The sequence below is a fragment of the Podarcis vaucheri genome, assembly GCF_965113315.1.
Source record: "Podarcis vaucheri genome assembly, chromosome: 16".
In the NCBI taxonomy this organism is placed as follows: Eukaryota; Metazoa; Chordata; class Lepidosauria; order Squamata; family Lacertidae; genus Podarcis; species Podarcis vaucheri.
The window spans coordinates 42,321,210-42,349,183 of NC_138754.1; the positions used below are offsets into that span (position 1 = coordinate 42,321,210).

The 27,974-nt window shown below is 43.4% G+C and overlaps 2 protein-coding genes and 1 long non-coding RNA gene across 4 annotated transcripts in view; 1 reads left to right on the plus strand and 2 right to left on the minus strand.

Moving 5' to 3' along the window:
• The window catches only part of ZNRF3 (zinc and ring finger 3), a 224,061-nt gene that overhangs the window by 10,074 nt on the left and 186,013 nt on the right, over positions 1-27,974 (minus strand). The window lies entirely within an intron of this gene.
• LOC309521387 lies at positions 7,968-12,119 on the plus strand. The gene is made up of 3 exons (XR_014214636.1): positions 7,968-8,453; positions 10,993-11,145; positions 11,643-12,119. It is a non-coding gene; the product is annotated as an uncharacterized lncRNA (long non-coding RNA).
• Positions 10,012-26,668, minus strand: ZCCHC8 (zinc finger CCHC-type containing 8). 2 transcript variants are annotated; one of them, XM_082203784.1, is made up of 14 exons: positions 26,216-26,668; positions 24,306-24,346; positions 22,945-23,019; positions 22,263-22,368; positions 21,262-21,339; positions 20,795-20,898; positions 20,217-20,282; positions 18,899-18,962; positions 18,372-18,514; positions 15,549-15,691; positions 13,604-13,728; positions 12,795-12,878; positions 11,667-11,781; positions 10,012-11,487 (listed from the first exon to the last, which is right to left on the minus strand). In XM_082203784.1, the coding sequence occupies exons 1-14, from the start codon at positions 26,399-26,401 to the stop codon at positions 10,670-10,672; spliced, it is 2,148 nt and encodes a 715-aa protein (XP_082059910.1). In that variant the 5' UTR covers positions 26,402-26,668; the 3' UTR covers positions 10,012-10,669. The 2 variants fall into 2 exon arrangements, with proteins under 2 accessions (XP_082059910.1, XP_082059911.1); XM_082203785.1 differs by having other exon boundaries at positions 18,899-18,959; positions 26,216-26,667.

The following is a 27,974-nucleotide window of genomic DNA, read 5'->3' on the forward strand; positions in this document are numbered from 1 at the left end:
TTTGTGCCTCTAAGAGGAAAACAGGATAAGCACTTCCAAAATAAATTTGAGCAGTTTTGCTTCAAAGCATTTGCTCTTGATGTGTGTGTGTGTGTGTGTGTGCGCACCCACCATTACCTTTTGGTAAAAAAGGAGCCAGAACACTGATTGCATTCAAAAGCAGTAAGTTGGCAATGCCAATAAATTGATCGAACAACATGGCAATTCCTTCTTCTAAAAGATGCAGCGAGCACTTTCTAATGTGTGTTGTTAAATATTGGTTACATCTGCACTGTGTAAGCGCTTCAGCAAAAGTGGGAGTGAATGATATTATGCAACCCTCAGCAGATGTTCTTTTCACTCCTGGAGTCAATATGGTACTGGCAAGTGCTGCCACATTGACAGGCCTGGACAGCAAAGCTCTTTGTTCCACAATGCACAGCACAGGCTTCATTCTTATGCTCCTGGCAACGAGAGAGAATGCCTTCATCCCTGAAGAAGCTGAAAGGGAAACTTGGGAGGCTTTGAAAGGGTGAATAAACACATGCAATGGACTTAGAAGAATAAAATATAGATCAGCAACACGCACACCTGTTGCAAGCTATTTGCGTTACAATCCTGCACACCCTTTGACTTGGGAGCAAGCCTACTGAAAATGGAAGTTTCAAGAACACATAAAAGGAGCCCAGCTGGATCAGACTAAATAAAGGTTCATCTAGTACTGCCTGGCGTGCTCTGGTCCATGGGGTCACGAAGAGTCGGACACGACTAAACAACAACAACAGTACTGCATCCTGCTTCCCCAAGAAACGCTAATCAGAAGGCATCAAGGGCAGGAAAGGAAACGGCCATGTCTGCTGTGGCTAACCAGTGCCTGAGACTCCAAAGCCTGCCCCTTCTAGAGGTTCTATATAGTTGTTTCTTTCTCCACATCCAGCCACCTTAGTTAATGGCCATTACCATTAACTCAATGGGGCCATTACCATTAACTCAATGGGGCAACTCAATCCATTAATTTTGTAGTTTGAGTAACTATTCCAAACCATTCATTCCCCTGGGTGACCCCAAGTTCAATAATAATAATAATAATAATAATAATAATAATAATAATTTATTATTTATACCCCGCCCATCTGGCTGGGCCTCCCCAGCCACTCTGGGCGGCTTCCATAAAAACCAAAAATACAATAAAATATCACACGTTAAAAACTTCCCTGAACAGGGCTGCCTTAAGATGTCTCCTGAATGTCAGGTAGTTGTTTATCGCCTTGACATCTGCTGGAAGGGTGTTCCACAGGGCGGGCGCCACTACCGAGAAGGCCCTCTGCCTGGTTCCCTGTAGCTTTGCTTCTCACAATGAGGGAACCGCCAGAAGGCCCTCGGCGCTGGACCTCAGCGTCCGGGCAGAATGATGGGGGTGGAGACGCTCCTTCAGGTATACTGGACCGAGGCCGTTTAGGGCTTTAAAGGTCAGCACCAACACTTTGAATTGTGCTCGGAAACGTACTGGGAGCCAATGCAGGTCTTTCAAGACCGGTGTTATATGGTCTCGGCGGCCGCTCCCAGTCACCAGTCTAGCTGCCGCATTCTGGATTAGTTGTAGTTTCCGAGTCACCTTCAAAGGTAGCCCCACGTAGAGCGCATTGCAGTAGTCCAAGCGGGAGATAACCAGAGCATGCACCACTCTGGCGAGACAATCCGCAGGCAGATAGGGTCTCAGCCTACGTACCAGATGGAGCTGGTAAACAGCTGCCCTGGACACAGATTTGACCTGTGCCTCCATGGACAGCTGTGAGTCCAAAATGACTCCCAGGCTGCGCACCTGGTCCTTCAGGGGCACAGTTACCCCATTCAGGACCAGGGAATCCTCCACACCTGCCCGCCTCCTGCCCCCCAAAAACAGTACTTCTGTCTTGTCAGGATTCAACCTCAATCTGTTAGCCGCCATCCATCCTCCAACCGCCTCCAGACACTCACACAGGACCTTCACCGCCTTCACTGGTTCTGATTTAAAAGAGAGGTAGAGCTGGGTATCATCCGCATACTGATGAACACCCAGCCCAAACCTCCTGATGATCTCTCCCAGCGGCCGCATGTAGATGTTGAAAAGCATGGGGGAGAGGACAGAACCCTGAGGCACCCCACAAGTGAGAGCCCAGGGGTCTGAACACTCATCCCCCACCACCACTTTCTGAACACGGCCCAGGAGGAAGGAGCGGAACCATTGTATAACAGTGCCCCCAGCTCCCAGCCCCTCAAGACGGTCCAGAAGGATGCTATGGTCGATGGTATCGAACGCCGCTGAGAGATCCAGCAGAACTAGGAAACAGCTCTCACCTTTGTCCCTAGCCCGCCGGAGATCATCAACCAGTGCGACCAAGGCAGTTTCAGTCCCATGATGAGGCCTGAATCCCGACTGAAAGGGATCCAAATGGTCCGCTTCTTCCAGGCGTGCCTGGAGTTGTTCGGCAACCGCTCGCTCAATCACCTTGCCCAGGAATGGAAGATTTGAGACTGGGCGATAGTTGGCCATCGTGGCCGCATCTAAAGATGGTTTTTTAAGAAGCGGTTTAATAACCGCCTCTTTCAGCGGGTCTGGAAAGGCTCCCTCAGAGAGGGAAGCATTCACCACCCCACGAAGCCCATCGCCCAGCCCTTCCCGGCTTGCTTTTATTAGCCAGGATGGGCAAGGATCCAGGAGACAGGTGGTTGGTTTCACTCGTCCAAGCAGCCTGTCCACATCCTCGGAGGTAACGGATTGGAATTGATCCCACTCAACTTGACCAGACAGTTCTAGTTCTTTGGGATAGAGGAATGTCTATTGGCTTTCTCCACACCACACATAAATTTATAAACCCGTTAATCCCCATTGTAGACATCTTTTTTTCCAAGCTGAAAAAACACAAAGCCCAGCCTTTGGCAACCTGGTGCCCTCCCATTCCCATCATGTGTTATGCTGCCTCTTTTAATAGTAGTGTTCCTTGATTTTTATTTTTCTGCTGTTTTTCAGGGATTTCTTAAGATGCAATTCAGCGGTGGAGGAAAAAACCACAGTTCTCAGACCTGTGATAATAGATCCAATACAAAATAGTAGAAAGCACATGACAAAAGTGTGGATGGAGCGTAACTTAAGCCCCCTTTCTTTCAAAGGGACTTACTGTAAGTCACCACTTTAGCTGGGCTGGAACCTTTGCCATTCACAGCTCAAATCACCATCAAGTTTATGTGGTAGGAGAGCTATCAGCCAGGTATGAATGGCATTAGAAAAGTTGTGTGGGAAAGCTTCAAGGCTCACATCTCTTTTACTTAGATCAAGCATTATTACTCACTCACTTTAATTACCTGGCCTAGATTGTCATACAACACACCCACAGCCTAAGGGAGAAAATACACACTTGTTAATAAAGTCAGCCATGAAGATCTCTCACTGCAATAGACAAGGCTTCATTATGTAATAGAGAACTGTAAAAGATGTGAAACTGAACAAATATTTTAAAAAGCAAGAAAAGACAGGAGGAATGAAACCAGGAAAAATAACAGTACTATTATGTATGTGCACAGAAAGAGTAACAAAGTCTAGCTTTGGTAATATACTATTTAAGAGTTCTGGACAGAATGTTAAAAATAAACGTACACATACATGACAACAGATAGAAATTAATTTCCCTAATATCTAAATTTAAATTGCCTTGGAGCAATAATGAAACTATAGGGATGCTAATTACTCAAGCAGTCAAATAATTTTTTATATATTTTCAAATAACCTTTGCAGCAACTGCTATGCTACAAAGTAGGCCAACATTTTAATTCCTGCACTTTGCAGGTTCAGACATGAGATGAAGATTGGCACAGAATGGTAGTAACTCAATGGTGGAGCGTATGTCTTGCATGCAGAAAACTTTCTCCAGGGATGATGCGAAGCATAGTTCAAAAGATCTGCAGGAACACACTAACACACATACGCTACTTGGCTCTCAGGCCTCTTTCCTAGCATTGTGTTTGCTAGCTGAGCAACTCCATCAAAGAGTGAACGCCCCCCCAATTCCTCAATTTAATCCCTGGCATCTCCAGTTTAGAGCATTTTATGGGAAAGGCTTGCACTGGAGACCAAAGAAAGTGGCTGCCAATCAAAAGTAGGCCACAGTTCACACAAACCAGTGATAGCCCTTCCTCTTGGTTCATGTGGGAACCAATGACACTGCAAGCAATAGCCTCCAGAAGATCAAAAGAGACTACGAGGCTCTCGGCAGGAAATTGAAGCAACTAAATGCACAAATTGTCATCTCATCTGTCCTCCCAGTTGAACGACGTGGCCCAGGGAGAGAGGGGAAAATAGTGGAAGTGAACAGCTGGCTTCGCAAATGGTGTAAACAGGAACGGTTTGGATTCTTAGATCACGGACTGCAGTTTCTTGAAGATGGACTTCTGGCAAGTGATGGGCTGCACCTCACAACGGTTGGGAGAAATGTTTTTGCCAAAAATCTCAGAAACCTCATCAGGAGGGCTTTAAACTGACTAATGTGGGGGAGGGAGACAGTGCTCCTGAAGGTAGGAGTCTATCAATTAATGAAGATGATCATCCAAATGTCATAGACCAAATGGAGCAAACAGCACGCGGACCTAGTGGTGGGAGGAAAAAATCATTAAATAAGAGACACGGGGGAATGATTAATGGACTTCAATGTCTGTACACTAATGCGCAAAGCATGGGAAATAAACAAGATGAGCTTGAGCTTTTGGTACAGCAAACTAAATATGACATAATAGGCATCACTGAAACCTGGTGGGATAAGTCCCACGATTGGAATGTAATAATGGGGGGATACAATCTATTTCAGAGAAACAGACCAGACAAGAAAGGAGGAGGAGTGGCGTTATATGTCAGGGATGTGTATACCTGTGAAGAGATCCAAGATTTAGCTCCTCAAAGCCAAAGTGAGAGCATTTGGGTCAAAATTAAGGGAGAGAAGAATAACAGAGACCTCATTGTGGGAGTTTACTATAGATCCCCAAGCCAAACGGAGGACATAGATGATGCCTTCCTGGAACAGATGGCCAAGCATGCAAAAGGAAGGGAGATAGTAGTAATGGGGGACTTCAATTACCCGGATATTTGTTGGACGTCAAACTCAGCCAAGAGCATAAGGTCAAACAGATTCCTCACTGGCCTTGCAGACAACTTCATTGTCCAGAAAGTGGGAGAAGCAACAAGAGGAACAGCCATTTTAGATCTGGTCCTAACCAATGTTGATGACCTGGTTAGTGGGGTAGACGTGGAAGGATCATTAGGCGCGAGTGATCATGCTCTTCTGAAGTTTACTATACAGCGGAAAGGAGCAGCCAAGCATACTAGGACTCAATTTCTTGACTTTAAGAAAGCCGACTTCATAAAACTTAGGGAAGTGCTAGGTGAGATCCCATGGACAACAATACTAAAAGGAAAGGGAGTTCATGATGGCTGGAAGTTTGTTAAGAGGGAGATACTAAAAGCACAACGTCAGGCAATACCAATGAGACGGAAACATGGAAGGTGCCTAAAGAAGCCAGGGTGGCTATCTAAAGAACTTTTAACTGAATTAAGATTAAAAAAGGATGTGTACAAAAAATGGAAAAGGGGGGAAACCACCAAAGAGGAATTCAAACAAATAGCCAGCACGTGTAGACACAAAGTCAGAAAAGCTAAAGCACAGAATGAACTCAGGCTTGCTAGAGAGGTTAAAAGCAACAAAAAAGGCTTTTATGGGTATGTTCGTAGCAAAAGGAAGAACAAAGAAACAATGGAGTCACTCAGAGGAGAAGATGGTGAAATGCAAACAGGGGACACAGAAAGGGCTGAACTACTCAATGCCTTCTTTGCCTCAGTCTTCTCCGATAAAGAAAACAATGCCCGACCTGAAGAATTTGGAGCAAATGATTCAGCAAAGGAAACACAGCCCAGAATAACTAAGGAGATAGTACAAGAATATTTGGCTAGTTTAGATGTATTCAAGTCTCCAGGGCCAGATGAACTGCATCCAAGAGTATTAAAAGAACTGGCAGATGTGATCTCAGAACCACTGGCAGTCATCTTTGAGAATTCCTGGAGAACAGGCGAAGTCCCGGCAGACTGGAGGAGGGCAAATGTTGTCCCTATTTTCAAAAAGGGGAAAAGAGAGGACCCAAATAATTACCGCCCAGTCAGTCTGACATCAATAGCAGGGAAGATTCTGGAGCAGATCATTAAGCAAACAATCTGTGAGCACCTAGAAAGGAATGCTGTGATCACCAATAGTCAGCATGGATTTCTGAAAAATAAGTCATGTCAGACTAACCTGATCTCGTTTTTTGACAGAATTACAAGCCTGGTAGATGAAGGGAACGCAGTGGATGTAGCCTACCTTGATTTCAGCAAGGCATTTGACAAGGTGCCCCATGATATTCTTGTAAAGAAGCTGGTAAAATGCGGTCTTGACTATGCTACCACTCAGTGGATTTGTAACTGGCTGACTGACCGAACCCAAAGGGTGCTCATCAATGGTTCCTCTTAGAATCATAGAATCATAGAATCATAGAGTTGGAAGAGACCACAAGGGCCATCGAGTCCAACCCCCTGCCAAGCAGGAAACACCATCAGAGTACTCCTGACATATGGTTGTCAAGCCTCTGCTTAAAGACCTCCAAAGTAGGAGACTCCACCACACTCCTTGGCAGCAAATTCCACTGTCGAACAGCTCTTACTGTCAGGAAGTTCTTCCTAATGTTTAGGTGGAATCTTCTTTCTTGTAGTTTGGATCCATTGCTCCGTGTCCGCTTCTCTGGAGCAGCAGAAAACAACCTTTCTCCCTCCTCTATGTGACATCCTTTTATATATTTGAACATGGCTATCATATCACCCCTTAACCTCCTCTTCTGCAGGCTAAACATGCCCAGCTCCCTTAGCCGTTCCTCATAAGGCATCGTTTCCAGGCCTTTGACCATTTTGGTTGCCCTCCTCTGGACACGTTCCAGTTTGTCAGTGTCCCTCTTGAATTGTGGTGCCCAGAACTGGACACAGTACTCCAGGTGTGGTCTGACCAGAGCAGAATACAGTGGCACTATTACTTCCCTTGATCTAGATGCTATACTCCTATTGATGCAGCCCAGAATTGCATTGGCTTTTTTAGCTGCCGCGTCACACTGTTGGCTCATGTCAAGTTTGTGGTCAACCAAGACTCCTAGATCCTTTTCACATGTACTGCTCTCAAGCCAGGTGTCACCCATCTTGTATTTGTGCCTCTCATTTTTTTTGCCCAAGTGCAATACTTTACATTTCTCCCTGTTAAAATTCATCTTGTTTGTTTTTGCCCAGTTCTCTAATCTGTCAAGGTCGTTTTGAAGTGTGATCCTGTCCTCTGGGGTGTTAGCCACCCCTCCCAGTTTGGTGTCATCTGCAAATTTGATCAGGATGCCCTTGAGTCCATCATCCAAGTCGTTGATAAAGATGTTGAATAAGACCGGGCCCAAGACAGAACCCTGTGGCACCCCACTAGTCACTCTTCTCCAGGATGAAGAGGAACCATTGATGAGCACCCTTTGGGTTCGGTCAGTCAGCCAGTTACAAATCCACTGAGTGGTAGCATAGTCAAGACCGCATTTTACCAGCTTCTTTACAAGAATATCATGGGGCACCTTGTCAAATGCCTTGCTGAAATCAAGGTAGGCTACATCCACTGCGTTCCCTTCATCTACCAGGCTTGTAATTCTGTCAAAAAACGAGATCAGGTTAGTCTGACATGACTTATTTTTCAGAAATCCAATACATCCTCTTGATCCTGGAGAAGAGTGACTAGTGGGGTGCCACAGGGTTCTGTCTTGGGCCCGGTCTTATTCAACATCTTTATCAACGACTTGGATGATGGACTCAAGGGCATCCTGATGGTGTTTCCTGCTTGGCAGGGGGTTGGACTCGATGGCCCTTGTGGTCTCTTCCAACTCTATGATTCTATGATTCTAAGTTCAAGTTAGAACTGCTCCACCCATTTAAAATCTCCTGTAATGTAGCCAATTAACCCTTCAGATGCAAGCACTTCTCAGAGTTGGCTTTTTATTTTATTTTCAGTGATAGGTCGGTCATGTAACCTAGAATGCATGATATTAAGAATATATTTATTTATACCCCGCTGCCATTTTCCCCTGACAAGAATGAAAGCAACTTACAGATAGAAACAAGAACCACTAAAAACATGCAAAAGAAAAATATCTGAAAAACAATTAAACATGGATACAATTAAAAACTATGTACTTTCTTATTAATACTTAATCAGTACATCTTCAATTCCGTTCAGAGCCCCTGATGAGTGCCGAAGAAACAAGTGCCAAATGCAAGACGCTGAGGCAAATGGAAGGAGCTACCTGCCACCCTGGAAAAAAAACACTGGAAGGTATGGCACAAACCCAAGACACGCCCAGGACGGGCCTGGAGTCGTCCTACTCTCATCCAAGGAGGAGCATTCATGGTACTGTACGTGGATCGTTAGAGGATAGTGGTCAGTGTCGGACGAGGATCCGAGAGACCAGGAGTCATAGCTGCACTCAGCCATGAAGCGCACACGGGCCAGTCTCTGCCTCTCAGCCTAATTTACCCCACAGGGTTGTTGTGGGGATTAAATGAGCGGAGAACCATGTATACCACCTTGAGCTCCTTGCAGGAAAAGATGCGATAGAAATGTAAAATGTATCTATTGGGCCCTTCTCTGGAGAAGCCTTCCTTCAAATGCTGCCTCAGCTGAGGCATATGTCAGTTTTATAGTGCCTGGAGAAAGGAGATGGAGCGGCCTTTGTAGCCATCAGTGGATTTCCAGCAAGGAGATGTTAGTGGAAAAGATGAGAGAAGCAGCTGGAGCCCTGGTAGAAGACCTACTAAGGAACAGATGGTGGTTATTATGTCCTATGTAAAACCACAAAATTCAAAGAAGGTGTACTTTCTTTTTCCCATGACTGTATTCGCCCTCTCAGGGGGATTAGTGGGCTTAGGGCAAAAGGAATGGAGAACCATTTCCTATAAAGGCTGAAATAAAGAGTAAGAAAATAGATGAAGGAAAACCATGTTAGCTGAAGAAGGAATCTCTACTCAGCGAGGCAGGCAAAGGGAGGGGGAAGAGTAGGAAGAATACAGCACTTCCACGGATTCTAGGCCCCGTCTTGCCTAATCCATGGTTGTGGTGGAGGCCTCACACATGCCATTGAGAATGACCATACACATCATTGGAGAATCCTTTAAGCAAGTGAAGTAAAAAACTAATTTGACATGGCACAGCATGTCCATATTTGAAAACAGCTAGCTCAGCTATATTTTGAACCACAGGGCAGGTTCCTCCAAGGGCCAGGAGGACCCCAGTCTTCCAAATAACCAAGGTGCCTGCATTGGAGCCTTTGCGCAAGGAGGAAAAAGGGCACTGACGGGACAGCTGCACACAGACCTGCAGTGTGCTCCTGAGAGACTATCCATGCAACGCCACACCTTCATTTTCATGGCAAAAGAAAGGTAGCATGCAAATGTACAAGCAGCTAATTATGCATTAATTTTTTGCCATATGTATGCATGCAACTTTTAGAGAAGAGGATTCAACTTATTTTCCAGCCGAGGGCCTCATTTCCTCATGAGCAACCACCTGGGGGCTGCTTGTGGTGGGCAGGGCCAAAGGAGGTGAGAAACAGTGTGATTTTTACATTTGTACAGTAGGCTACACCACACAGCTCTGCATCCAGGCAAGCAAGAGGCTGATTTTTACCATTCAAGAACATGCAAAAGCACTTGAGGAGGGAGTGCAGCAGGGCTGGTGAGAAATGTGGAACGGGGAGGGCTGCGTGGCTTGAGTAGAGTCCCAATGGCCGAGGCCTAGGAAGGCACAACTGACCCCCCAGGCCTAAGGTTCCCCACTTCTGCTTTAATATTTATTTATTTATTTATTTAAAGGCAGAAAAAGGGAGTATAAGATTCAACCACAACAGGATTTTCATATTCAGTTTTACAGCGGTAGGTTTTTCTAGTCTACCTAAACGTTTACATACAAAAAAGTTATGAATTTTTTTTATTAAACCTCTGTACAGAAGCATCAATATGTATGTACAGCAAGTTGAAATATGGGACATTACTAAAAAGAAAGAAGAAAGAAGGTAGTACTAAAAAAAATTTGACCCACATAAATTACTTATAAAACTCTTCAAAAAGGGCAGGGATAATTGTGAAACAACCCCTGATTATTCCCATTTCATTGCTACAATTTTTCTATTTTAAATGAAGGGGAAACCATGTAAAAGGTTGAGAACCTTTTAAAAACTAGTGAGAATAAACTGGTTTACAGTGATGCAGAAAGCACAGACAAAATCCTGCAGTTGCCGCTGCTCTAACTTCACAAGTCAAACAGGGTCAGAAAGATTAACTCATATTCAGGAAACATTTTCAGAAAAGTTAACTCACTTGGTAGCACTTTCTTGTGTTAGCAGAAACATTGGTTTTAGGCAGCAACAGGCCCTGAAGTCAAAATGGAAGCTCTGTACACTGCACTTTTTAAAACAAGTAACATAATTATAGGAGGAACAAAGCAGGAGCTTTCCATGCGTCTGTTCTTACTTGGTCATTATTTATAAAGTAAGTACAGAGTAGTATCCAAAGTTGATTGGCCAGTCAGTTTCTTTTGGGTGCAACCGTGCTGCAGTAGTAATAGGACACCTAGGAGGAAGCCTTCTTGCTTTTCTGCTGGTTCCTAGGAGAGTTCTTTAGCACACTTCTTATTCGGAGGTAAATCCCAGTAGATTCAGCCATATTGTCAAATTCAAAAGGTGTTATCCCAGCAGCGAACTTGCTCATGTCAGGGACAGGGCTGGCATTTTTGGACACCTCAGCACTGATGACCACAGGAGAGTCACTGTGGCTTACCCTGGACACTGAGGTTGAGGGGCAGTTCTCAACACTGCCTTCAGAATCCATGGGATTCGGTTCTTCGTTGTCTGTCAAATCAATCAGTTCATCACCTGAAATCTGTTTCTTTTCAGACTCTTCTGCTTTGAGTACCTGTTCACTGTTGTCTGAAGTCCCAAGTTCCAATACATCCAGCTTCTTGCATGTTATTTCTTCTGGGGAAATGTCTGACTCAATTCGAGACGGTGATGAGGCTACAGAGTTTCCTGTTAAAGGATTCTCTCCAGGTATGTCAGAGTCACTGTTTGCACTATCTGCTTGCTCCAGGGCTGCCCAAATGAGGCGCTGCTGCTCCTCAAGCTCTTCCAGAGTCAAAGTGTCTTCATCCATAGCAGAGCCCTCTGCTCTCAGTGGAGCAGAATCACTGGAAGGAGTCAAAGGTGGAGTATCACGGGTAACTGGTAGGGGAATACATGGAGGAAGCCGGGGAGGGGTAATGTTGGGGGGAGTACAAGGAGGGGTCCCACGTGGCAATGGGGGAGGAGTGGCGTTCAGTGGTGACCCTGGAGGCAGTGGAGGTTGGAACTGGAAGCTATCATAACCAGGAGAACTGTGTGGAGCTTCAAAGTCTGAAATCAGAAAAAGAGCAACTGTTAGTAAGCATCCCTATCCCTAGCTTGTTTTCAATGGAAGCTGGTATACAGGTATGGTGGATCATAATTTTTAATAGGGATGGGAAGAAGGAAGTTTTAAAGCTATTTTATGAACTATATTTATTGCACAGGTTTATTAGTATTGAAAGGCTTACCAGAATCCATCTCCATGTCAGCTGATGATACTTCAGCACTGTTTCCTTTCTGTCTTTTTGGATGATGAGCGTTCTGGTGAGATGAAGATCTTTTATTGCTGGACTTTGGGCTTGACTAAAGAAGCATCACAAAGGAACAAGAGAGATTAAGAGTATTCAACATGATTATGAAGATACATTCATGGAAGGTGCTCATGTGCTCTGTGGGCCTCACAGGGTCACTTTCTCTGAGCTTTCAATGTTTATTTTTTTAAGCATTTAAACAAAGGCAATTTCCATCCCTTTTCCTTACTGCTTCTGACTTCCAGAAGTCTGGCCAATGATTCTAAAGGTACCAAAAGAACAGGAAAACACTTGGAAATTTATATACTGTACACTGCTTGGATTTAGGTTTGTTTTAAAATGTATGTATGTATGTATTGCTATTTTGCAAAATAAATACTAAGAACTGCCTCCAGCATTCTCTGTCTGCTAGCATAAAGCTCTTGCACTAGCAGATGGGCAAGTTTTAATGTTGCATAACCAAGGAATCTATTGTGCAGCACATTATCAGCAACCTGCTGGGAACACTCTCTTGCACAACATTTTGCTGGTGCAAAACATTACATCAGCAGAACAAGTATTCCTCTAACTTATGCTACACTGGATTCCACTACACTGGATGCAACCCTAAATTTAAATCTGCCCACTAATATTTCTGGTTATAGAACTGCACACTCTTTATTCACATTATCATAGGTGGTTAAAATGGTTCGAAAGAGTTCAAAGCAACCAACTGCCGTATTTTGAAAATATGTTCCCATCAGGGACCCTAGCTCTTATGTGATTTATGTTAACAGATTTCAATAACTCCTATTGCACTCTTCAACCCTGAAAGGGTTCCTAGAGACAGGCTAATGGAAAAGTAACTAATTGAAACTAATGAACAAAATATGACATAAAGACACCAGAAGACAAGTATCAAACATGGCAACAATCTACAGAAATGTACACCTATACATGTTCCTCTGACCTATGTATGCTTTTTACTATCATAAATTAGAGAATTCTATGCAGAACTAGAAATATGATTGTTAACTGGAAACATCAATACACACAGCTTTCACAAGCACATTTAAATATAGTCACCGAATGATAGGTAGAAAGATAGTGGGCAAAGATATCCTTCTGCTGACTGGGCTGAAGGGGTACGGAACCAAACATCCTCCATTCCTGCAGGAATATAAATACATGGCTATCAGTAAAAGAAGATGCTGATCAACGTGCAGGACTAGAAAACTTGCTTGCATATATGTGTTTAGCAAAAAGAGGAAGAAAGCAAAGAATGAACTGTAAGAAAAATATTTAATAAATGTGTATTCCAAACACAGAATTTACAACAGGTGAGGACATAATATATCAATACAAATTAAAAAGAAGACAATACAGCTTAGAATATAAAAACATTGGGAGCTGAAATACCAAGCTAGTGTTAAAAAGTAGAACAGACTAAAATGCACATGAAAGGTCTGCATGAAAGAAAGCAAAGAGGAAACCCTCCTCGGGAAGGGAGTTCCAAAGTTGAGGAACCACTGTCCAAAGGCCCAGTCCATGGTACCCACCAACCAGATCTGCATTAATGGTGGGCCAGAGGAGAGGGCCTTTGGGGACCATCTCAAGGCCAGGGCAGTTAGCTGTGTTGCTCTGCCGTAGTCAAAACAAAAATTTAAAAAATTCCTTCCAGTAGCACCTTATAGACCAACTATGTTTGTTCTTGGTATGAGCTTTTGTGTGCATGCACACTTGTTCAGATACAGGCCAGGGCAGTTCATGTGGAAGCAGGGAGTCCCTCCAAATAAATTTTGAAAGGACTGTCAGATACAGATAACGTGTAAAAGAAATTCGTATGTCACTCTTTGGAGGAAGGAGGTGATGAAAGTGTAAAACTAGTCACTTACATCTGTTACTCCATTCGGAGTGGACATATTAAAACCTGGATAGTTTATCAACTTAGAGACATCATAAGTGACACGCCAATTCTGTTGGTAATATTCTTCTGCCTCTGTTTCACCACCAGGAGATGCTGTAACAAAACACCACAAATAGTTACTGATACTATTGACAAAAGAGGACTTGGCACATATAATGGTGAGCTCGGGTTGCTTCTAACCACTTTGACAACAGGGTGCTGGAATGCACAGATTCTGTGATAAGAAGCAAAACAACATTGTATAATTAATCACAAAAGAAACAACCAGTCATTTTTTATGCACCACATATTCAGAACTGAAAAATTTAGCACCACTCCACCAGAACCCCAAGATAAACCACCCAAGCTTGGGTTATGGTACTTATTTAAGGTTGTAGTCAATGCTAGTCCTACTCAGAAAAGACCCATTAAAATTAATGAACATGACTTAGGCGCACTCATTCCAACAGGTCTACTCTGAGTAGGACTTCATTGGCTACAAATCTAGCAATTAAGTCCAACTCCCCACAATGCAGGAATCTCAATCAATGCATCCATAGATGGTTCCAATGAATTTTAGTAACAATGGAACTTTTTCTGAAAACACGGGGGTGCCCTAAGCCACACACTCGTCTTATCACACATATAGTAACTGTTTATTATCGTATTTGGACTTACCATCCACCCCAAACAATCCCAGGGGGAGGGGTGTTTCAGGTTTCAAATAAATACAATGTACATTAAAATCAGAAAATAAAATGAGAAAAACAACCAATATTAGAACAACAGCACATAAAAGAGGAGAGACATCTACTCAACCAAAGCACTGGGTAAAAAGGTGTGTATTGACGAAGTGTTGAAAATCTTATGTGTCGTTCCAACAGCTTAAATTGGGCTCCGCAGTGGGCTGATAACCAGTGCAGATCTTTCAAGGCCAGCCAGAATGTGTATACATCCACTTGCAGCTTCACTAGTGTGTTCTGCACTAGCTGCAGCTTCCGAATGATCTTTAAGGGTAGCCTGACATGGACTGGGAAGTGACCATGGATCACTGTGATAAGTTATCCCTATCAAGGAACAGCATAACACTGGGTCTCAAATGACATAGAAGGGTAACGTAGTACCCACCAAGCTACACTCTGGTTCTTCCAAGGGAGTACATGCATCTCCCTACTGCTGAACTTTAGAATTGACAACAGATATTACTTTCATGTCTGGATTCGGCTTCAATTTATTGGTTCACACCCAGCCCTTCATTACCTCCAGGCAATGCTCAAACACCTGAACTGGCACTCCTGACTCAGATGGAACATGGAAATTGAGATGGGTGTCATCAGCACACTTGACATTTCACTCCAAACGGCCTGGTGACATCTACCAGTGACTTCATATGGATGTTAAAAATCACAGGGGACAAGAGACTGACCGCCCCCCCGGGAACCCCACTAGTGAGCTCAGTGTGCTGAGTAATAGTCCCCCATTGCTGCTGTCTAAAATCGGCCTTGAAGGTAGGAATGGAATCACTGTACAACAGTGCCCCCAATTTCCAACCCACAAGTCATTTGAGAAGGATGCTGTGGTCAACAGTATTGAAGTCAAAAAGAATCAACAAGGTTGCACTACCCAGGTCCTTTCCCAAGAAACCAGGCCGGCCAAGGTAGTTTCAATGCCTTGAATTGAATTGAGTCCAGATAATCTAATGGTATTACAGAATTTCCATTATTATTGGAAAGAATCAATAGGCAAACATCTCATATAACAGGCTGTAACAATAAACAACACTATTTTAACTATTTTTTTTACAGTCAGAAACCAGAAAGGTGGAACACTTTTCAAAGTCAAAAGCCAAATAGTGGACAGGTATCCTCTTATTACGAAAAAATAAAACACATTTGCAGTAAGGTAATGAGGGCCGTTCTCACCACTAAACTTACCTTTTCCATCATAGAGTGTTAGTCCAGATTTTTCCATTTCTGCCTCCTTGAGCCAACCTGGGGGATAGCCCAGTTGCCGCATTCGATAGATGAAAGGAGGAAGAGTCTTATCAGTGACACCAAGTGCATCCTGAAGTTCCTCACTGCAATAGGACAAATGACATCCTGTTAGAAATATGAAGGAGCTGAACAACACTATTTGGGGAAGTTGTATGCTACATTTTAAGAAAACAAACAAGAGAGATTTGTATCCTGATGGAAAACTTAAGGTCACGCTGGAATTATATAAGAAAGCTGCAGAGTTGTGTCCAGCTTGAATATATTTGCCTGTTGTTACGTATAAGTGACTGATTTTCATGAATTTCATGAATATGTTCTTTTCCATTAATTGTTATAATAATGTATAAAGATAATAATTTATTATTTATACCCCCCCCCCAAATCTGGCTGGGTTTCCCCATGTGGATGCAGCTTTATTGCTAAGGGTTCCAAAATTGCAGCAAGTACTCTTTTTTAACAGCTTGCAATCCTTGAAGCAGTTTTGTTTTCTTGGTTCTTTTTCTGGTTGTTTGACAGTGGAGAGATCTTTCTGATGGGTGAACTCCTCCTCCTTTGGACCATTCTCCTATTTCGCACTATTTGAGATATGATGTACACCTTCTATCTGGGTTCTTTTTCTGGATCTTTGCTATCTTGTTGTTCTAGATATTCAGCTATCTCAGGAACTAATGCTGCCGGTAGATTTGTTCTCTGAGATTTGCTGCTGAGAATGTTGAATTTCCTGTAGTGACTACCAGATGGAAATGAAAAGCCTAGTAATATCATATTCCTGCTTCTTGCAACTTGAACATTACTGGACACATTTCTCTTTTATTCTCTGTTTCCAGAGATAAATCCTGAAGCACTGTAACTGGGTGATTTTCATATTCTTCCTTTCACATTTGTTAAAAGCTATCCAAATCTTGTCCTTTTTGAATTGGTGAAAGCACTTAACAGTGCCTCACAGACTGATAGTGCTCTGTGAGCTCTCTCTTGTCCCCAAAGGTAGCTCCAGTAGTTTGTTTTTTTAAAAAGGAAGTTTAGGGGTACTCTCATTTTCCTACTCATATTGAAATACTGCCACTCAATGAGGCCAAACGTAAATTCACAAAATGTTTAGGGGTATGTGTACCCCTGCGTTCCCCCCAGAAAAAAAGCACTGAGTAGCTCTAAGGTGGTGTCAGAGTTGCTCCCCGATCCTAGCTCACAGAGGATCACGCTAGCCAGCGATCATTAAGTAAAAGTCTTTATTGAGTTACAGTTCCCATTCTCAAGCTGCTGCGTGCAACTCTACGTCTTATGGTTAGATCGGCGAAGCTCTGTCTGGGTCCCCGCCTCCTGTACACCAACTTAATATCCTAGCCCTGCTCCACCTTTTCCGCCTGACTGTTCTCCTCTGGGTCCCTCTGCCCCCCGGGGTCTCCTCCCTCCGGGACTCCTCCGACGCCGACCCCCCGGACCCTTCTGTCTCCTTGCGCCGGGCTTTAGGACCTGGCTCCCTCTCCGGGCTGCCTACTGCGTCACTTCCCTGTGCATTTGAACTTGGCGCGCGCGCCCAACCTTCCACTTTCCGTCTGACTGTTTCTTCGCTCCCTGATGGAGGTGTGGCCACTCCTGACTCGTGCCCTCCCTCCTGTTGTGAGCTGCCAGCGCTTGATCCCTGGCCCCCTTCCTCTTCCCTGCTCTCTGGCGGTGACGCTGGTCCCGATCTCCAACTGCTCCCCTCTGAGTCCCCTCTGGCTCTATCTTCCTGGGGTGTCCCCCTAGGCTCCCCCCTTGCCCTGGCCACTGGTGCTCCTTTCTGTGAATCTTCTGATTCACTGGAAAGACTCGGAGATCTCGGGTCGTCGTCATCACTCATCTTTTCTTCTGCCTCCTCCTCCTCGCTCTCTGTTTCCTCCCTTGCCCTTGCCTCTGCTCCTGAACCCCTGACAGGTGGGTATCATACTTTTGAATCACTGAAATATGAAGTCCATAATACTGTCTCCTTCTGCCCCCTCTTTAATGACTCTCACATGTAAAGTAAGCTTTCAGGCTCTGTTTTCCACCTCCTCCAGCTTAGATTTTGTATCCTTATTTTCTCGGAGGAGCCGCTTCAATTTTTTTCATCTAAGTGTACCAGATCCATTGCTGCTAAGATGGTTTCGGTGATGCCAGCAAATTTCTCCACTATTGCATCTACCATTCTTTCCAAAGGGGTTATCAGCTCCTTCCATGTCTCCATAATCATGGTTTTAAGTGAAATATGCTGTGCTGCAAATTCTTCTATGAGTATTGTGTCTAAGTCTTTTCCTGCTGCAGCTTCAACTGTTTTAGGTGGGGCAGGCACCTCGCCTTACTTGTAGTCCACACCTTGCTTTTTCTTTCAGCATAAAAAATTGCACTCCGCTTGTCTTGGGTGCAATGTGATCATGAGGCCGCTGCAGTGGGCCTTGAAGTCTTAGGTGCAGACCTGGGTGGAGCCACTGCAGGTGCAGATCTTGGTGCTAGTAGCAAATATTGAAATGAGAGTGAGCAAAACATTTTAAAGGTATTTTCAATATTCGGTTAGATTTAGTAAAAACCAGGTACCTGAGGGCAGGAGTTCTGAGCCATCCAGTCCCTGCCCCCCTGTTTTCAGCTTTCTCCAACTTTGTGCCTTCCAGATATTTTGGACTACAAGTTCCATCAGCACCAGCCAGCACAGCCATGCTGGTCCGTGCTGATATGAGTTGTAATCCAAAGCTTTCAAAAAGCATCAGGTTGGGAAAGGCTGATTTATATTCAGTGAGAGAGAGAAAATACCTAATTATTCCTGGTTTGAACCTTCCAAACCTTTCTTCAACTTCTTCTGCATGGTACCGCTGCTGGAAGTTTTGGTTTCCTGCTTCCCCACAAGCATCCATAAACTGCTTCCTTTTTTCACTTATACGGGCAGCATTTCGAGGCTAAAATGTAGTTAGAGGGGGGGGGGGAATCAGGACAATACCAGCTACCAAGTTACACATACAAATTCCCTTGATTCACCTGTGGAATAACAGTCTGCCTAGTACTATACAGAGTTGGACTATTTGATACTTAAAAGTTTTGGCCTTACAGAGGATATATGTTGCTGAATACAATTGTTTAAACTTGTTTTTTAAAAGACCCTAGAATATTTTAATAGGGGCATACGTAGCAAAATATGTGTCTTAAGATATAAAACATATCAACAATATTCAAATGGATTATACAGCTTTACCAAAACCCAACTGAACCCTTCCAAATTACCGGTAATCTATATCTAATTATCAATGTGCTCTGAGGACAGAACATCAGAAGGAATATTTTACCTGTGGACAATCTTTCATTTGGTGGTCTTCAGAGCCACAATTGAAGCAGTGAGATTTTGGCCTGCTTTATAAAAGTAAACAGTTTATAACACTAATATTTAATACTGACTTAACAAATATGTGGGTCCATTACATATTTCCAACAGTCTTTTTTAAATGTCACCCACATGCCTAATATACCAAACCCAGTTGTGACAGCACAGAAGAATGCAGGAGGAAGTATACTAACAGCAATGTCATCTTAACATTTTAAACATTTTGTGACTATGCTACAACAGTCTGACAAATAAATAAAGTAGTACGTAGTGGAAATTTGGATGTTGGAAAGAAAAAGAAAAAAAGTGCTCTGATCCAAGACATCATAGTTGGACTTCTTGTTATGGACTTTGTGATTTTGTGCTCCTTCTTTCCCTTGCAACCCCTCCCACAGACCACGCCACAATTTGCCATAGCACCCAAAGCAGGTAGAAACGGTGTGCCTGAACCACGGAAGTGTGGCTTCCAATTCAGGTTTGAAGGGAAACCATGGTTTGTGAGAATCAGGAAGTGTGAGAGGAAACTGAGTGGGTCAGTGCACGAAACAATTATTTTCATGCTTTGGCCATTATGGAGAAAGCCACTTTCAACTTTCATTTGCACCAGTGCACTGCTTTTCAAAATATTTTGGAAATAACTACTTAAAAGTCTATCTTAAGATATGTCAAGGCACATGGCCCTCTCCAATTATAAAGCTGAGGAGTAAATTTTTATTTTTAATTGTTCATGAAATGTTGGCTCAATCTATTATTCTAATGCCCTACTTGAGGACTCATCTAGTTAATTCTTAATGAAAGTTAATAAGCCTGACTCCTAGCAGATTTTATCTGTGTTTCTATCTAATTAAAGGGGGGGGGGGGAATGGAGTTTTACGAGAGTTATGAGCAGGAAGATGGACAGCGAGGTCTGAGTAGCTCTTGCTGACCTGGTGTCCTCCAGCATGGCTCTGCTGGCTGAGGTTGATGACAGCTGTAGCCCAAAACGTCTGGAGGGCACCAGCTTGGCAAGGGCTGCTATAGTTATTTTGGATGTGCCTGAATAAGGTCTTCAAAGCACCCAGAACATTCCAGCTCCCTCTCCCCCGATACTTTTGTTCATAAGAGGCTGCACTTCACACAAAATGCTTTAAAACTGGCAAGCTGTTACATCATGAAGGGTGCTCTTTATGTCAGCAATTTAATCTGCACTTTGCTCTCATTCTAAGTCATATCCATTACTTATCAACCACAGCACATTTCAGTTTTTTAACTAGAAATTTTCATAGATTTAGAGAAATACAAACCTTTTAGGCTTTACTTGTATCTCCTGTCCATCTAGAGAAAGAATCTGCGTGAAAACTTGCTGGTATCTTAAGAGTTCAATAAGGAATTGCCATTGTAGAAAACAGAACAACTGAGGTTTACGTGTCTGTGTATGCATGATGGCTATGACCCAGAAGTGTTTTGGTATAAATTGTTATTACAAAGTTTAATTTTGTTTGTTTTTTGCTTAAGAAAGGTAAGATGAGACTCATAATCAATACCATGAAGGCAAGATTCTGCTTGAAAGGATGGCTCCCTCATTGTTGAAAGCATGCTATCTTTTAATAGTAGGGTTTAGCCTGATCAGTGTAGCGTGTCAGCTGCCTGACTCCACTATTGAGAAATATAGCATGGAAGCCCAATAGCATCTTTAAGCAGAGCAGGAAATCCAATCACCAGAAATAATGTTTCACCAAAAAGGGCATGCCCTGTAACATATGACACCACAATTACGTAGTTAATAGACTCAAAATATGTAGATTGAATCTGGTTTAGTACTGATTGGATTAAGTTGCATTGATAGCAGGAAAAGAAGAGGACATTAAACTAAATAGGATACTTGGGTATTTCCCATCCATCTGTCAGCTGAGGGTTTTCATTTAATATAGGCTGCCCCAGTTTATCAAGACAAAAATTGGTAAAATAGAGAACACTTCCTACAACCTGTAGAAAGAGTCAAAAAGTGTCAGCATTTTATCAGATTGAAAGACAACATTCCTTTTTAAAAATGTACTTAAATATTTCACAAATATATATTTTGATATAATTAAGTACATTACAATAAAGGTTCTCCTGTTTTAAGGTTTTACAAACAAGATCTTACATCTTACACACCCATAACTAAAAGCCCAGCCAATTAATATGAGTTTTGGCCTTCCAAGAATTACAACAACTTAACAATAATTAAATACAGTGAGAATTACATGGCTCTTTAAGCATCTTGTCAACCCTTTTCTAATGCTATGGTTCAGAAATCTAAAATGTAGGATTCAAGCACAAACACCACAAAGCAAAGGAGTAACTTACACTAAAGGCCTCCTTGATTTTTTTTGATGTATTTGAGATTGTCACTTTATGGTCTTCTTCCAACATAAAACTAGAAGGCTAATAGAAAGACAAATCACAGTTTGGGAAACTAAGATTATATTTATCAAACAACAAAGTATATAATTATGAGTGTTCTCCTATATAACTCATTATGCCTGAACTCACTTCCAGAACACTTGTATCAGGAATAGGGAACCTGGTGCCCTCTAGAGGCTGTTGGGATTCCAATGCCTTCTGTCCCAGCAAGCATGGCCTATTGTCAGGAAAGATGGGCAACTCCAGAGTTGAGCAATATCTGGAAGGCAACAAGTTCCCCAGCCTACAGGATTCTTTAAAAAATTCTTGCATTTATATCCTAACTTTCTTCGATCAATAAACTCTTCCCCCCTTCCCACCATCCCTTCAAATTTCAGCTAAAAATCCACTCTCTTTGCTTTCTCTGAAGTCTTTAGCTTAACCTCCTATAAGCATAGCGATGCCCTCTTCCACAAAGTGAACAGGGAAGGCCATGTGTGCACAGGTGCTCTGAGTGCACACTGGATGGACATAGCTCAGTGGCTGCTTTGGATGTAGTGGCATCTCAAGCGAAAAGGACTTCAGGTAGCAGGGCTGGGAAAGTCCCCTACCTGAGGCCTTGGAAAGCTACTGTTAGTCCTGATAGACAATACTGGGCTAGGTGGACCAATGGTTTGACTCAGTATTGCCTATCTTCACATGGAGCAGTGGCATCATACACTGCGCTACTGAAGAACATGACCAGTTAGCACATTGCAGCAGGACATTTTTGACAGACCAGTCATATGAATAGAAACATGTTATTTCTCGAAAATGTAGCTTATGTGCTTCACTTCTTATGCTTTTAAGGAAACATGGTACACTTTTCATCAATAACAAAGGCTATTAGGGCTAGTCTACTACAATAGTAACAATGGATACCAATAAAAGAAAAGGTTTAGATCATTTCATTAATATATAAATACCTGCGGCTTAACATTGAAGTAGGTCTTGTCAGATTCAGCACTTTGTTGCTCCTCATATTTTTGAACTAAACAAGATATAAAATCTTCTATTTCTTGATGATATTGCCTATACAAGAATTTTCAAAATAGATATGCTGTCTTTTTTTGTTATAAAGCATCTCTCTCACAGACTGCTCTTACACACTGCTCAAGCTGAGGATTTTATTCTGCAATTCTGCAGAAGGAAGAGCTTGTAGATCAAACTTTGGGGGGAAAGGTACAGGCATTTGTCCTATCCAGTGTTTTGGTAGCACTGCAGAAATTCAAAATTCTTTTCATGTTGCACACGTTTTCTTTAAATATCTGTAGAGCAATAGGTTTCAACGTTTTTTAGACTAGGGACTACAACCTACTATGTGGGAACTTTAATTTAACTTTTTAAAAAAAATCTACATATGGCTTATTTACCCAACCACCCAATGTTTCCAGTTCTCATTTGAACACACACACACATACATACACACACACACACACACACACACACACCTAAAAAATTGGGGTACACAGCTACAGACATGACACACCTTATATTGGGGGACAGCAAACTAGTGGGTTCTGACCCACCACTCAAAGCTCAATACTCTAGAAGGCACCCATGATACAAACATTCTGAACTTAACCAATATAAAATATATATACTTACTTTGAAACAGTATTGTTCATAAATAAAATTTGTAACAAAGGCCCATCAAGTTTAGAGTCGTCAATGGTAAGTCCACTAAAAAAAGAAAGCATAAAGCTACCATTACATTAGGTAGTAGCAGTTCCGACAGGCCCACATGCCTCTTTGACATAGTTTGGAAGTATTCTGACCACATTAAGATACTTTAATATATGTAGGGACGCGGGTCACACTGTGGTCTAAACTACTGAACAACTTGGGCTTGCCAATTACCGTATTTTTCGCTCTATAACATGCACCCGACCATAACACGCACGTAGTTTTTAGAGGAGGAAAATCCGTAGGCATGCCACCCGTAGGCATTTCCTCCATAACACGCACAGACATTTCCTCTTACTTTCTAGGAGGAAAAAAGTGAGTGTTATGGTGCAAAAAATACGGTAGAAGCTTGGCTGTTAGAATTCCCGCTGTCTGTGGACAAACGCCGGCTCCCTTGGTCTGAAAGCGAGATGAGCGCAGCAGCGCCATAATCGCCTTTGACTGGACTTAACCATCCAGGGGTCCTTTACCTTAATATGTATATTTATTTATTTCCCTCCCCCACCCCCATTCTTAGTAATAAATCTTTCTCCTTATCACAGTTTGTTAAGAATAGTGCATACTAAGCCAAAATTATTTTCTTTTGATTACATACATTAGATTCTACAGCTTAATATTAGTGAAGAAGTGTAAGCACTCTTCCCTTGTGACCACTCAATACAAAGAAATGACAGGTATTTTCTGCTACACCCAGTTAATCCATAAAGCCATGCTGCTAGCTTAACGTGCTCAAGGAGGCTTTGTGCCCCACCCCATAAATGGAGCAGATCAAACCATGTTTTAAAAATTACCTAACATTTTTAAAAGTACAGTGGTACCTCGCAAGACGAATGCCTCGCAAGACGAAAAACGGGCAAGACGAAAGAGTTTTCCATTTTTTGAGTCGTTCCACAAGACGAATTTCCCTATGGGCTTGCTTCGCAAGACGTTCGTTTCCTTTTTCTTAAAGCCGCTAAGCCGTTAATAGCCGCTAAGCCGTTAATAGCCGCTAAGCCGCTAATAGCCGTGCTTCGCAAGATGAAAAAACCGCAAGATGAAGAGACTCGCGGAACGGATTAATTTCGTCTTGCGAGGCACCACTGTACTAACATAAAGTATGAATTACATCATACATCTAAAACATGGCAAGCCAGTTTGGAAACTGAAAGGGGTTCCACAAGCAATTTATGCTTTGGCATTGTGTGGGTGGGTTGGAATCACACTGGGCATGCCCAAATCCTTACACATATCTACTTTTAAACAATGTACTAAACATCACAGATGATGAAGCAATTTACACATACCTTGGTCGAGTCAGCATATTCAATTTTCTTCTGAGTTCATGATGTTAATTATTTGTTAAGGAATTTCAAGTCATGCTACTATTTCAGAATAATGACTGGAATAATTTATGACTGCCCCGTTCTGAACTCTCAATCAGTAATAATAATTAGAACCAGAGCTCCAGATGTAAGCTTATTTGACATATAAAAAGTAGGTATGAAAGTTAAAGGAAAGTACGTTAGCCTCCCCACTTGTGAATCAGAGAGTTGCTGAAACCCACTCATGGTACTCAATGTACATGAAGGAAGGAAGGCATCACAAGGGAAGCCTGAAGATGGCAGAATTGAATGAATACCTCATCAAACGCTTCAGGCCACATCCTTCTAGGGCTGCTGACATTTATGTCACAGTTCTGCTAAAGGAAGAACTGTACTCCTCCCTGGTACAATTCATGCTTATGAACAGTGCCTCCTTCTTTGAAATCTGGTATCCTGTGCCCTTTAAAAAGCTGCACAAGTGATGTATTCAACAGGTGCTGTTCTCCCCACCCCAGCTTTGTCATGTGTCCTCTGTGTGTGTGTAACCACAAAACAATTTGCAGAGGGACGATGACAAGCCAGTGTAATATAAGAGTGCTGGGTGTTCAAATCCATGCTCAGCTACACTGTTTGCTAGGTGAACCTGGATAATTCAGCACCTCATGTACTTCACAGGATTGTAGCCAAGGAGAAAAGGGGACAGGGGAGAACCATACACCACTTTGAATAGAAGGAATTTAAAAAGTCAGTGAGGCAGACTGCACGACATAGTGCTCAGAGTTCTGGCCTAGGACTGGGAGGACCCAGATTCAAAGTCACACTCAGCCCTGAAGGCCCCTGTGTGATCTTGGGCAGCCACTCTCTCTTGCAGTCTATCTTATCCCACAAGTTGTTGTGAAGATAAAATGGGATGAAGTAGTATAAAATTAAATTTAAAAAATCACAGCAAAGTTCCAAGATACAACTTCTCAAGTGGATAGCAATATGTTGCAGCAAACACAACACAGACAGGATCAGCAGAGTGGAATTCTGGTCAACTCGAGGGGGCAGCAAATTGAATAAATTCAATTTATTATTGCATTTTTATTGCCATAAAGGAGAAGAAATGCTTGTCCAAAGTGTCAACATAACTTTGCCAGTCTTGTGTCTTATACACTCCAACAGGGGCAGGACAAGGTGAGAGTTTCATTGTTCCTGCTTTCCCTGAAGCACAGTGATGTGGGGTGGAAACTTTTTTCGGTGCCAGAAATAATTTCTCCAGTAACAGTGAATGGATGCAAACTACAAATACATTATTAGGTAAGGCTGGCAGCTTCAACCTTCTTAGCATTGCTTATAGAATATATTCAGTTGGTTAACTTTACTGCACACAGCCAAAGCAGCTTATGAAATAAAAGTAAAACAAATGTACTAAATTAGATCACTCTTTAGGGCAGCCTTTGTCTGCCTGGTGCCCAGATGTTGTTGGGCTACAACTCCCAACACAGGGCAGCCAAACATTTGCTAATGCAAAGTTCCTTAGCATTTACTTAAGTATCCTTTTGCCAAAAATCCTCATCCCCGCTCAGGCAGCAAAACGTCTTGGGCCGGGCCAACCCTCAAGACAGAGACTTGCGGAATAAGCTCTCGTGCTCCAGGGGGCCGGACTGTGTCTCGGCTGCAAGAGGCTAGTCCCTGACACTTTCTGCAACTACAGCCGAAGCCACGGAACTGAAACCGCCGCAAGTTCTAGATTACAAATGGGGCGGGGAGGGGGGTTACAAGGGCGAAGATAGGTCACAAGATGTCAAGAGCACCCTGGGCCCCGGCGCCCCCCCCCCGCAGCCCCTTTGAAGGAGGCTCCGCTCAGGGGAGGGGGCGCCCCCGGGCCGGCCTGCTTCCCCCGCCAGGATATTCTCGGCCTGCAGCTCCCTGACGGTCTCCTGGCACTCCCTCAGCCGCTGGCGGAGCTCCTCCGTCTCCGCCCCGGCCTCCTCGAAGCGGGCGCGGGGCAGCTGCGCGGCCGGGATGGGCGCCGCCTCGCCGGCGTCCAGCTGCTGAAAGAGCTCCTGGTCCCCGAAGTCCACCTCGGCCGCCATCTTAGGTCGGGGAGGGAAGGCGCCGGCCGCGCGTGGCCCGCCGGCCGCACGGCCAGGCGCTGCGGAAGAAGTTGCCGCCGGGCGGAGAGGCAAGGCGGCGAGAGGCCCCGGCCTCACCTCGGAAAGGGCCGCACTTGCACGCAAGGCCTTCAGTCGCCAGAGCTCTTCGGGCAGGCGACTACAACTCCCACAATGCAGCGAGGCCGGACGGGACCCGCAGACCCCAGGCCCGAACTTCACACTGGGAGAGCGGCTGGGCGCAGCGATGCATGCTGGGATTGGCCAAGCACTTCCGCCCGATTCTCAAGCTTCCGGCAGCGCAGGCTGGCGGAGATTGACTCGCAATGGGCGGGGGGGGGGCGAGCTGCAGCTCTTTTTGCTCAGCCTCTTCCTGTGTGCTTTTTCTTGCAGAGGTTTCTTGGTAGCTCGGCTTGTGTAGCATGGGTAGGAATTACTAACTTGTACAGCTAGGAGGAAAACGAGTACCCCTTTTATCCATGCTCTCCAACGTACTAGCAGATGTCTTCACTAACAGAGTAGCTACAATCTCATTTTTCCAGTTCCTGGAAGTTTTCTTCCACAAACCTGAAGCGCATCACCACTTTCAGGAGCGGCAAAAAGCAAAAAGAACCTGGTTACATCACAAGCAGGAACCAAGCAACTGACCCTCCTTTTCTTCCACTATTGTCAGGTCTCTCTCATTAAAGCATAGGGCAGCAGCAGACCACCCAGGTTCAATCACTAGGCATCTTCTGATAGAGGTAGAAAAAATACCCTGGCTGAAACCCTGGCAAGCCACTGCCACTTAAAACGTGTTTAGCTTATTTTTTAGATGCTGTTTTACAGGTGATTTGTTCATGATATGACTTACGCTGTACTTGTGTTCTATTATGTTACTATTATGTTACTATTAGGTTTGTAAGCCACTTTCCATTCAATTCAATCAATACATCTATATTTCTGGGTACAGAAAAGCATACAGCAGTCCATTGACGCAATCCATCACCAAGCACTCCCTACCTCTTTCAGTTATTTCCCTTTGAATAAATTCCACAGAAGTCTGTGGGCTTCAATTTCAATTTTAATCAAACTTACTTTTGTGACTCTATAGCATATGAAGCCCTTGGAACTATCGCAAGAGCACTACTTGAGAAAAAGAGCATGAGAAGTCAATCTGGGGCAGACAGTATCAAAATTCCAGACTACTGTTCCAGACCACCCATGCAAACTAGAATGCTAGCTTTGCGTGAACGAGGGCTCAATAACTGAACAAGAATTACTGACAAGTGATTCTGCAAAGCTTACAACACTTCTAGTGGTAGTTTTAGTTCTCTTCTTCAACAGCTATCCTAATCTTATTTAATAATAAACATTTTACTCACTAAAACTGAGGAGACTTGCCACATTACATGGGCATTAGAATCTTAACATGCAACAAAAGTTCAAAAGTTGCAGTGCAACATACTCTGTTGCTATGCAACTTTTTTATTACATTATATAGCCTAACTAGAAGATCTAAAGCCCCCACACAGCATATTATGAAAAACATGTTTGTCATACAGGTCACACTGCA

What these genes read in the sequence shown, in the direction of transcription:
- ZCCHC8 (XM_082203784.1), bottom strand. Translation starts at nt 26,401, where the DNA reads ATGGCGGCCGAGGTGGACTTCGGGGACCAGGAGCTCTTTCAGCAGCTG. An exon ending in CTCCGAATGGAGTAACAGAT is followed by an intron (nt 12,879 to 13,603) that starts GTAAGTGACTAG and finishes ATATTCCTGCAG; the next exon opens with GAATGGAGGATGTTTGGTTC. An exon ending in ATCTTTCTACCTATCATTCG is followed by an intron (nt 11,782 to 12,794) that starts GTGACTATATTT and finishes ATGCTTCTTTAG; the next exon opens with TCAAGCCCAAAGTCCAGCAA.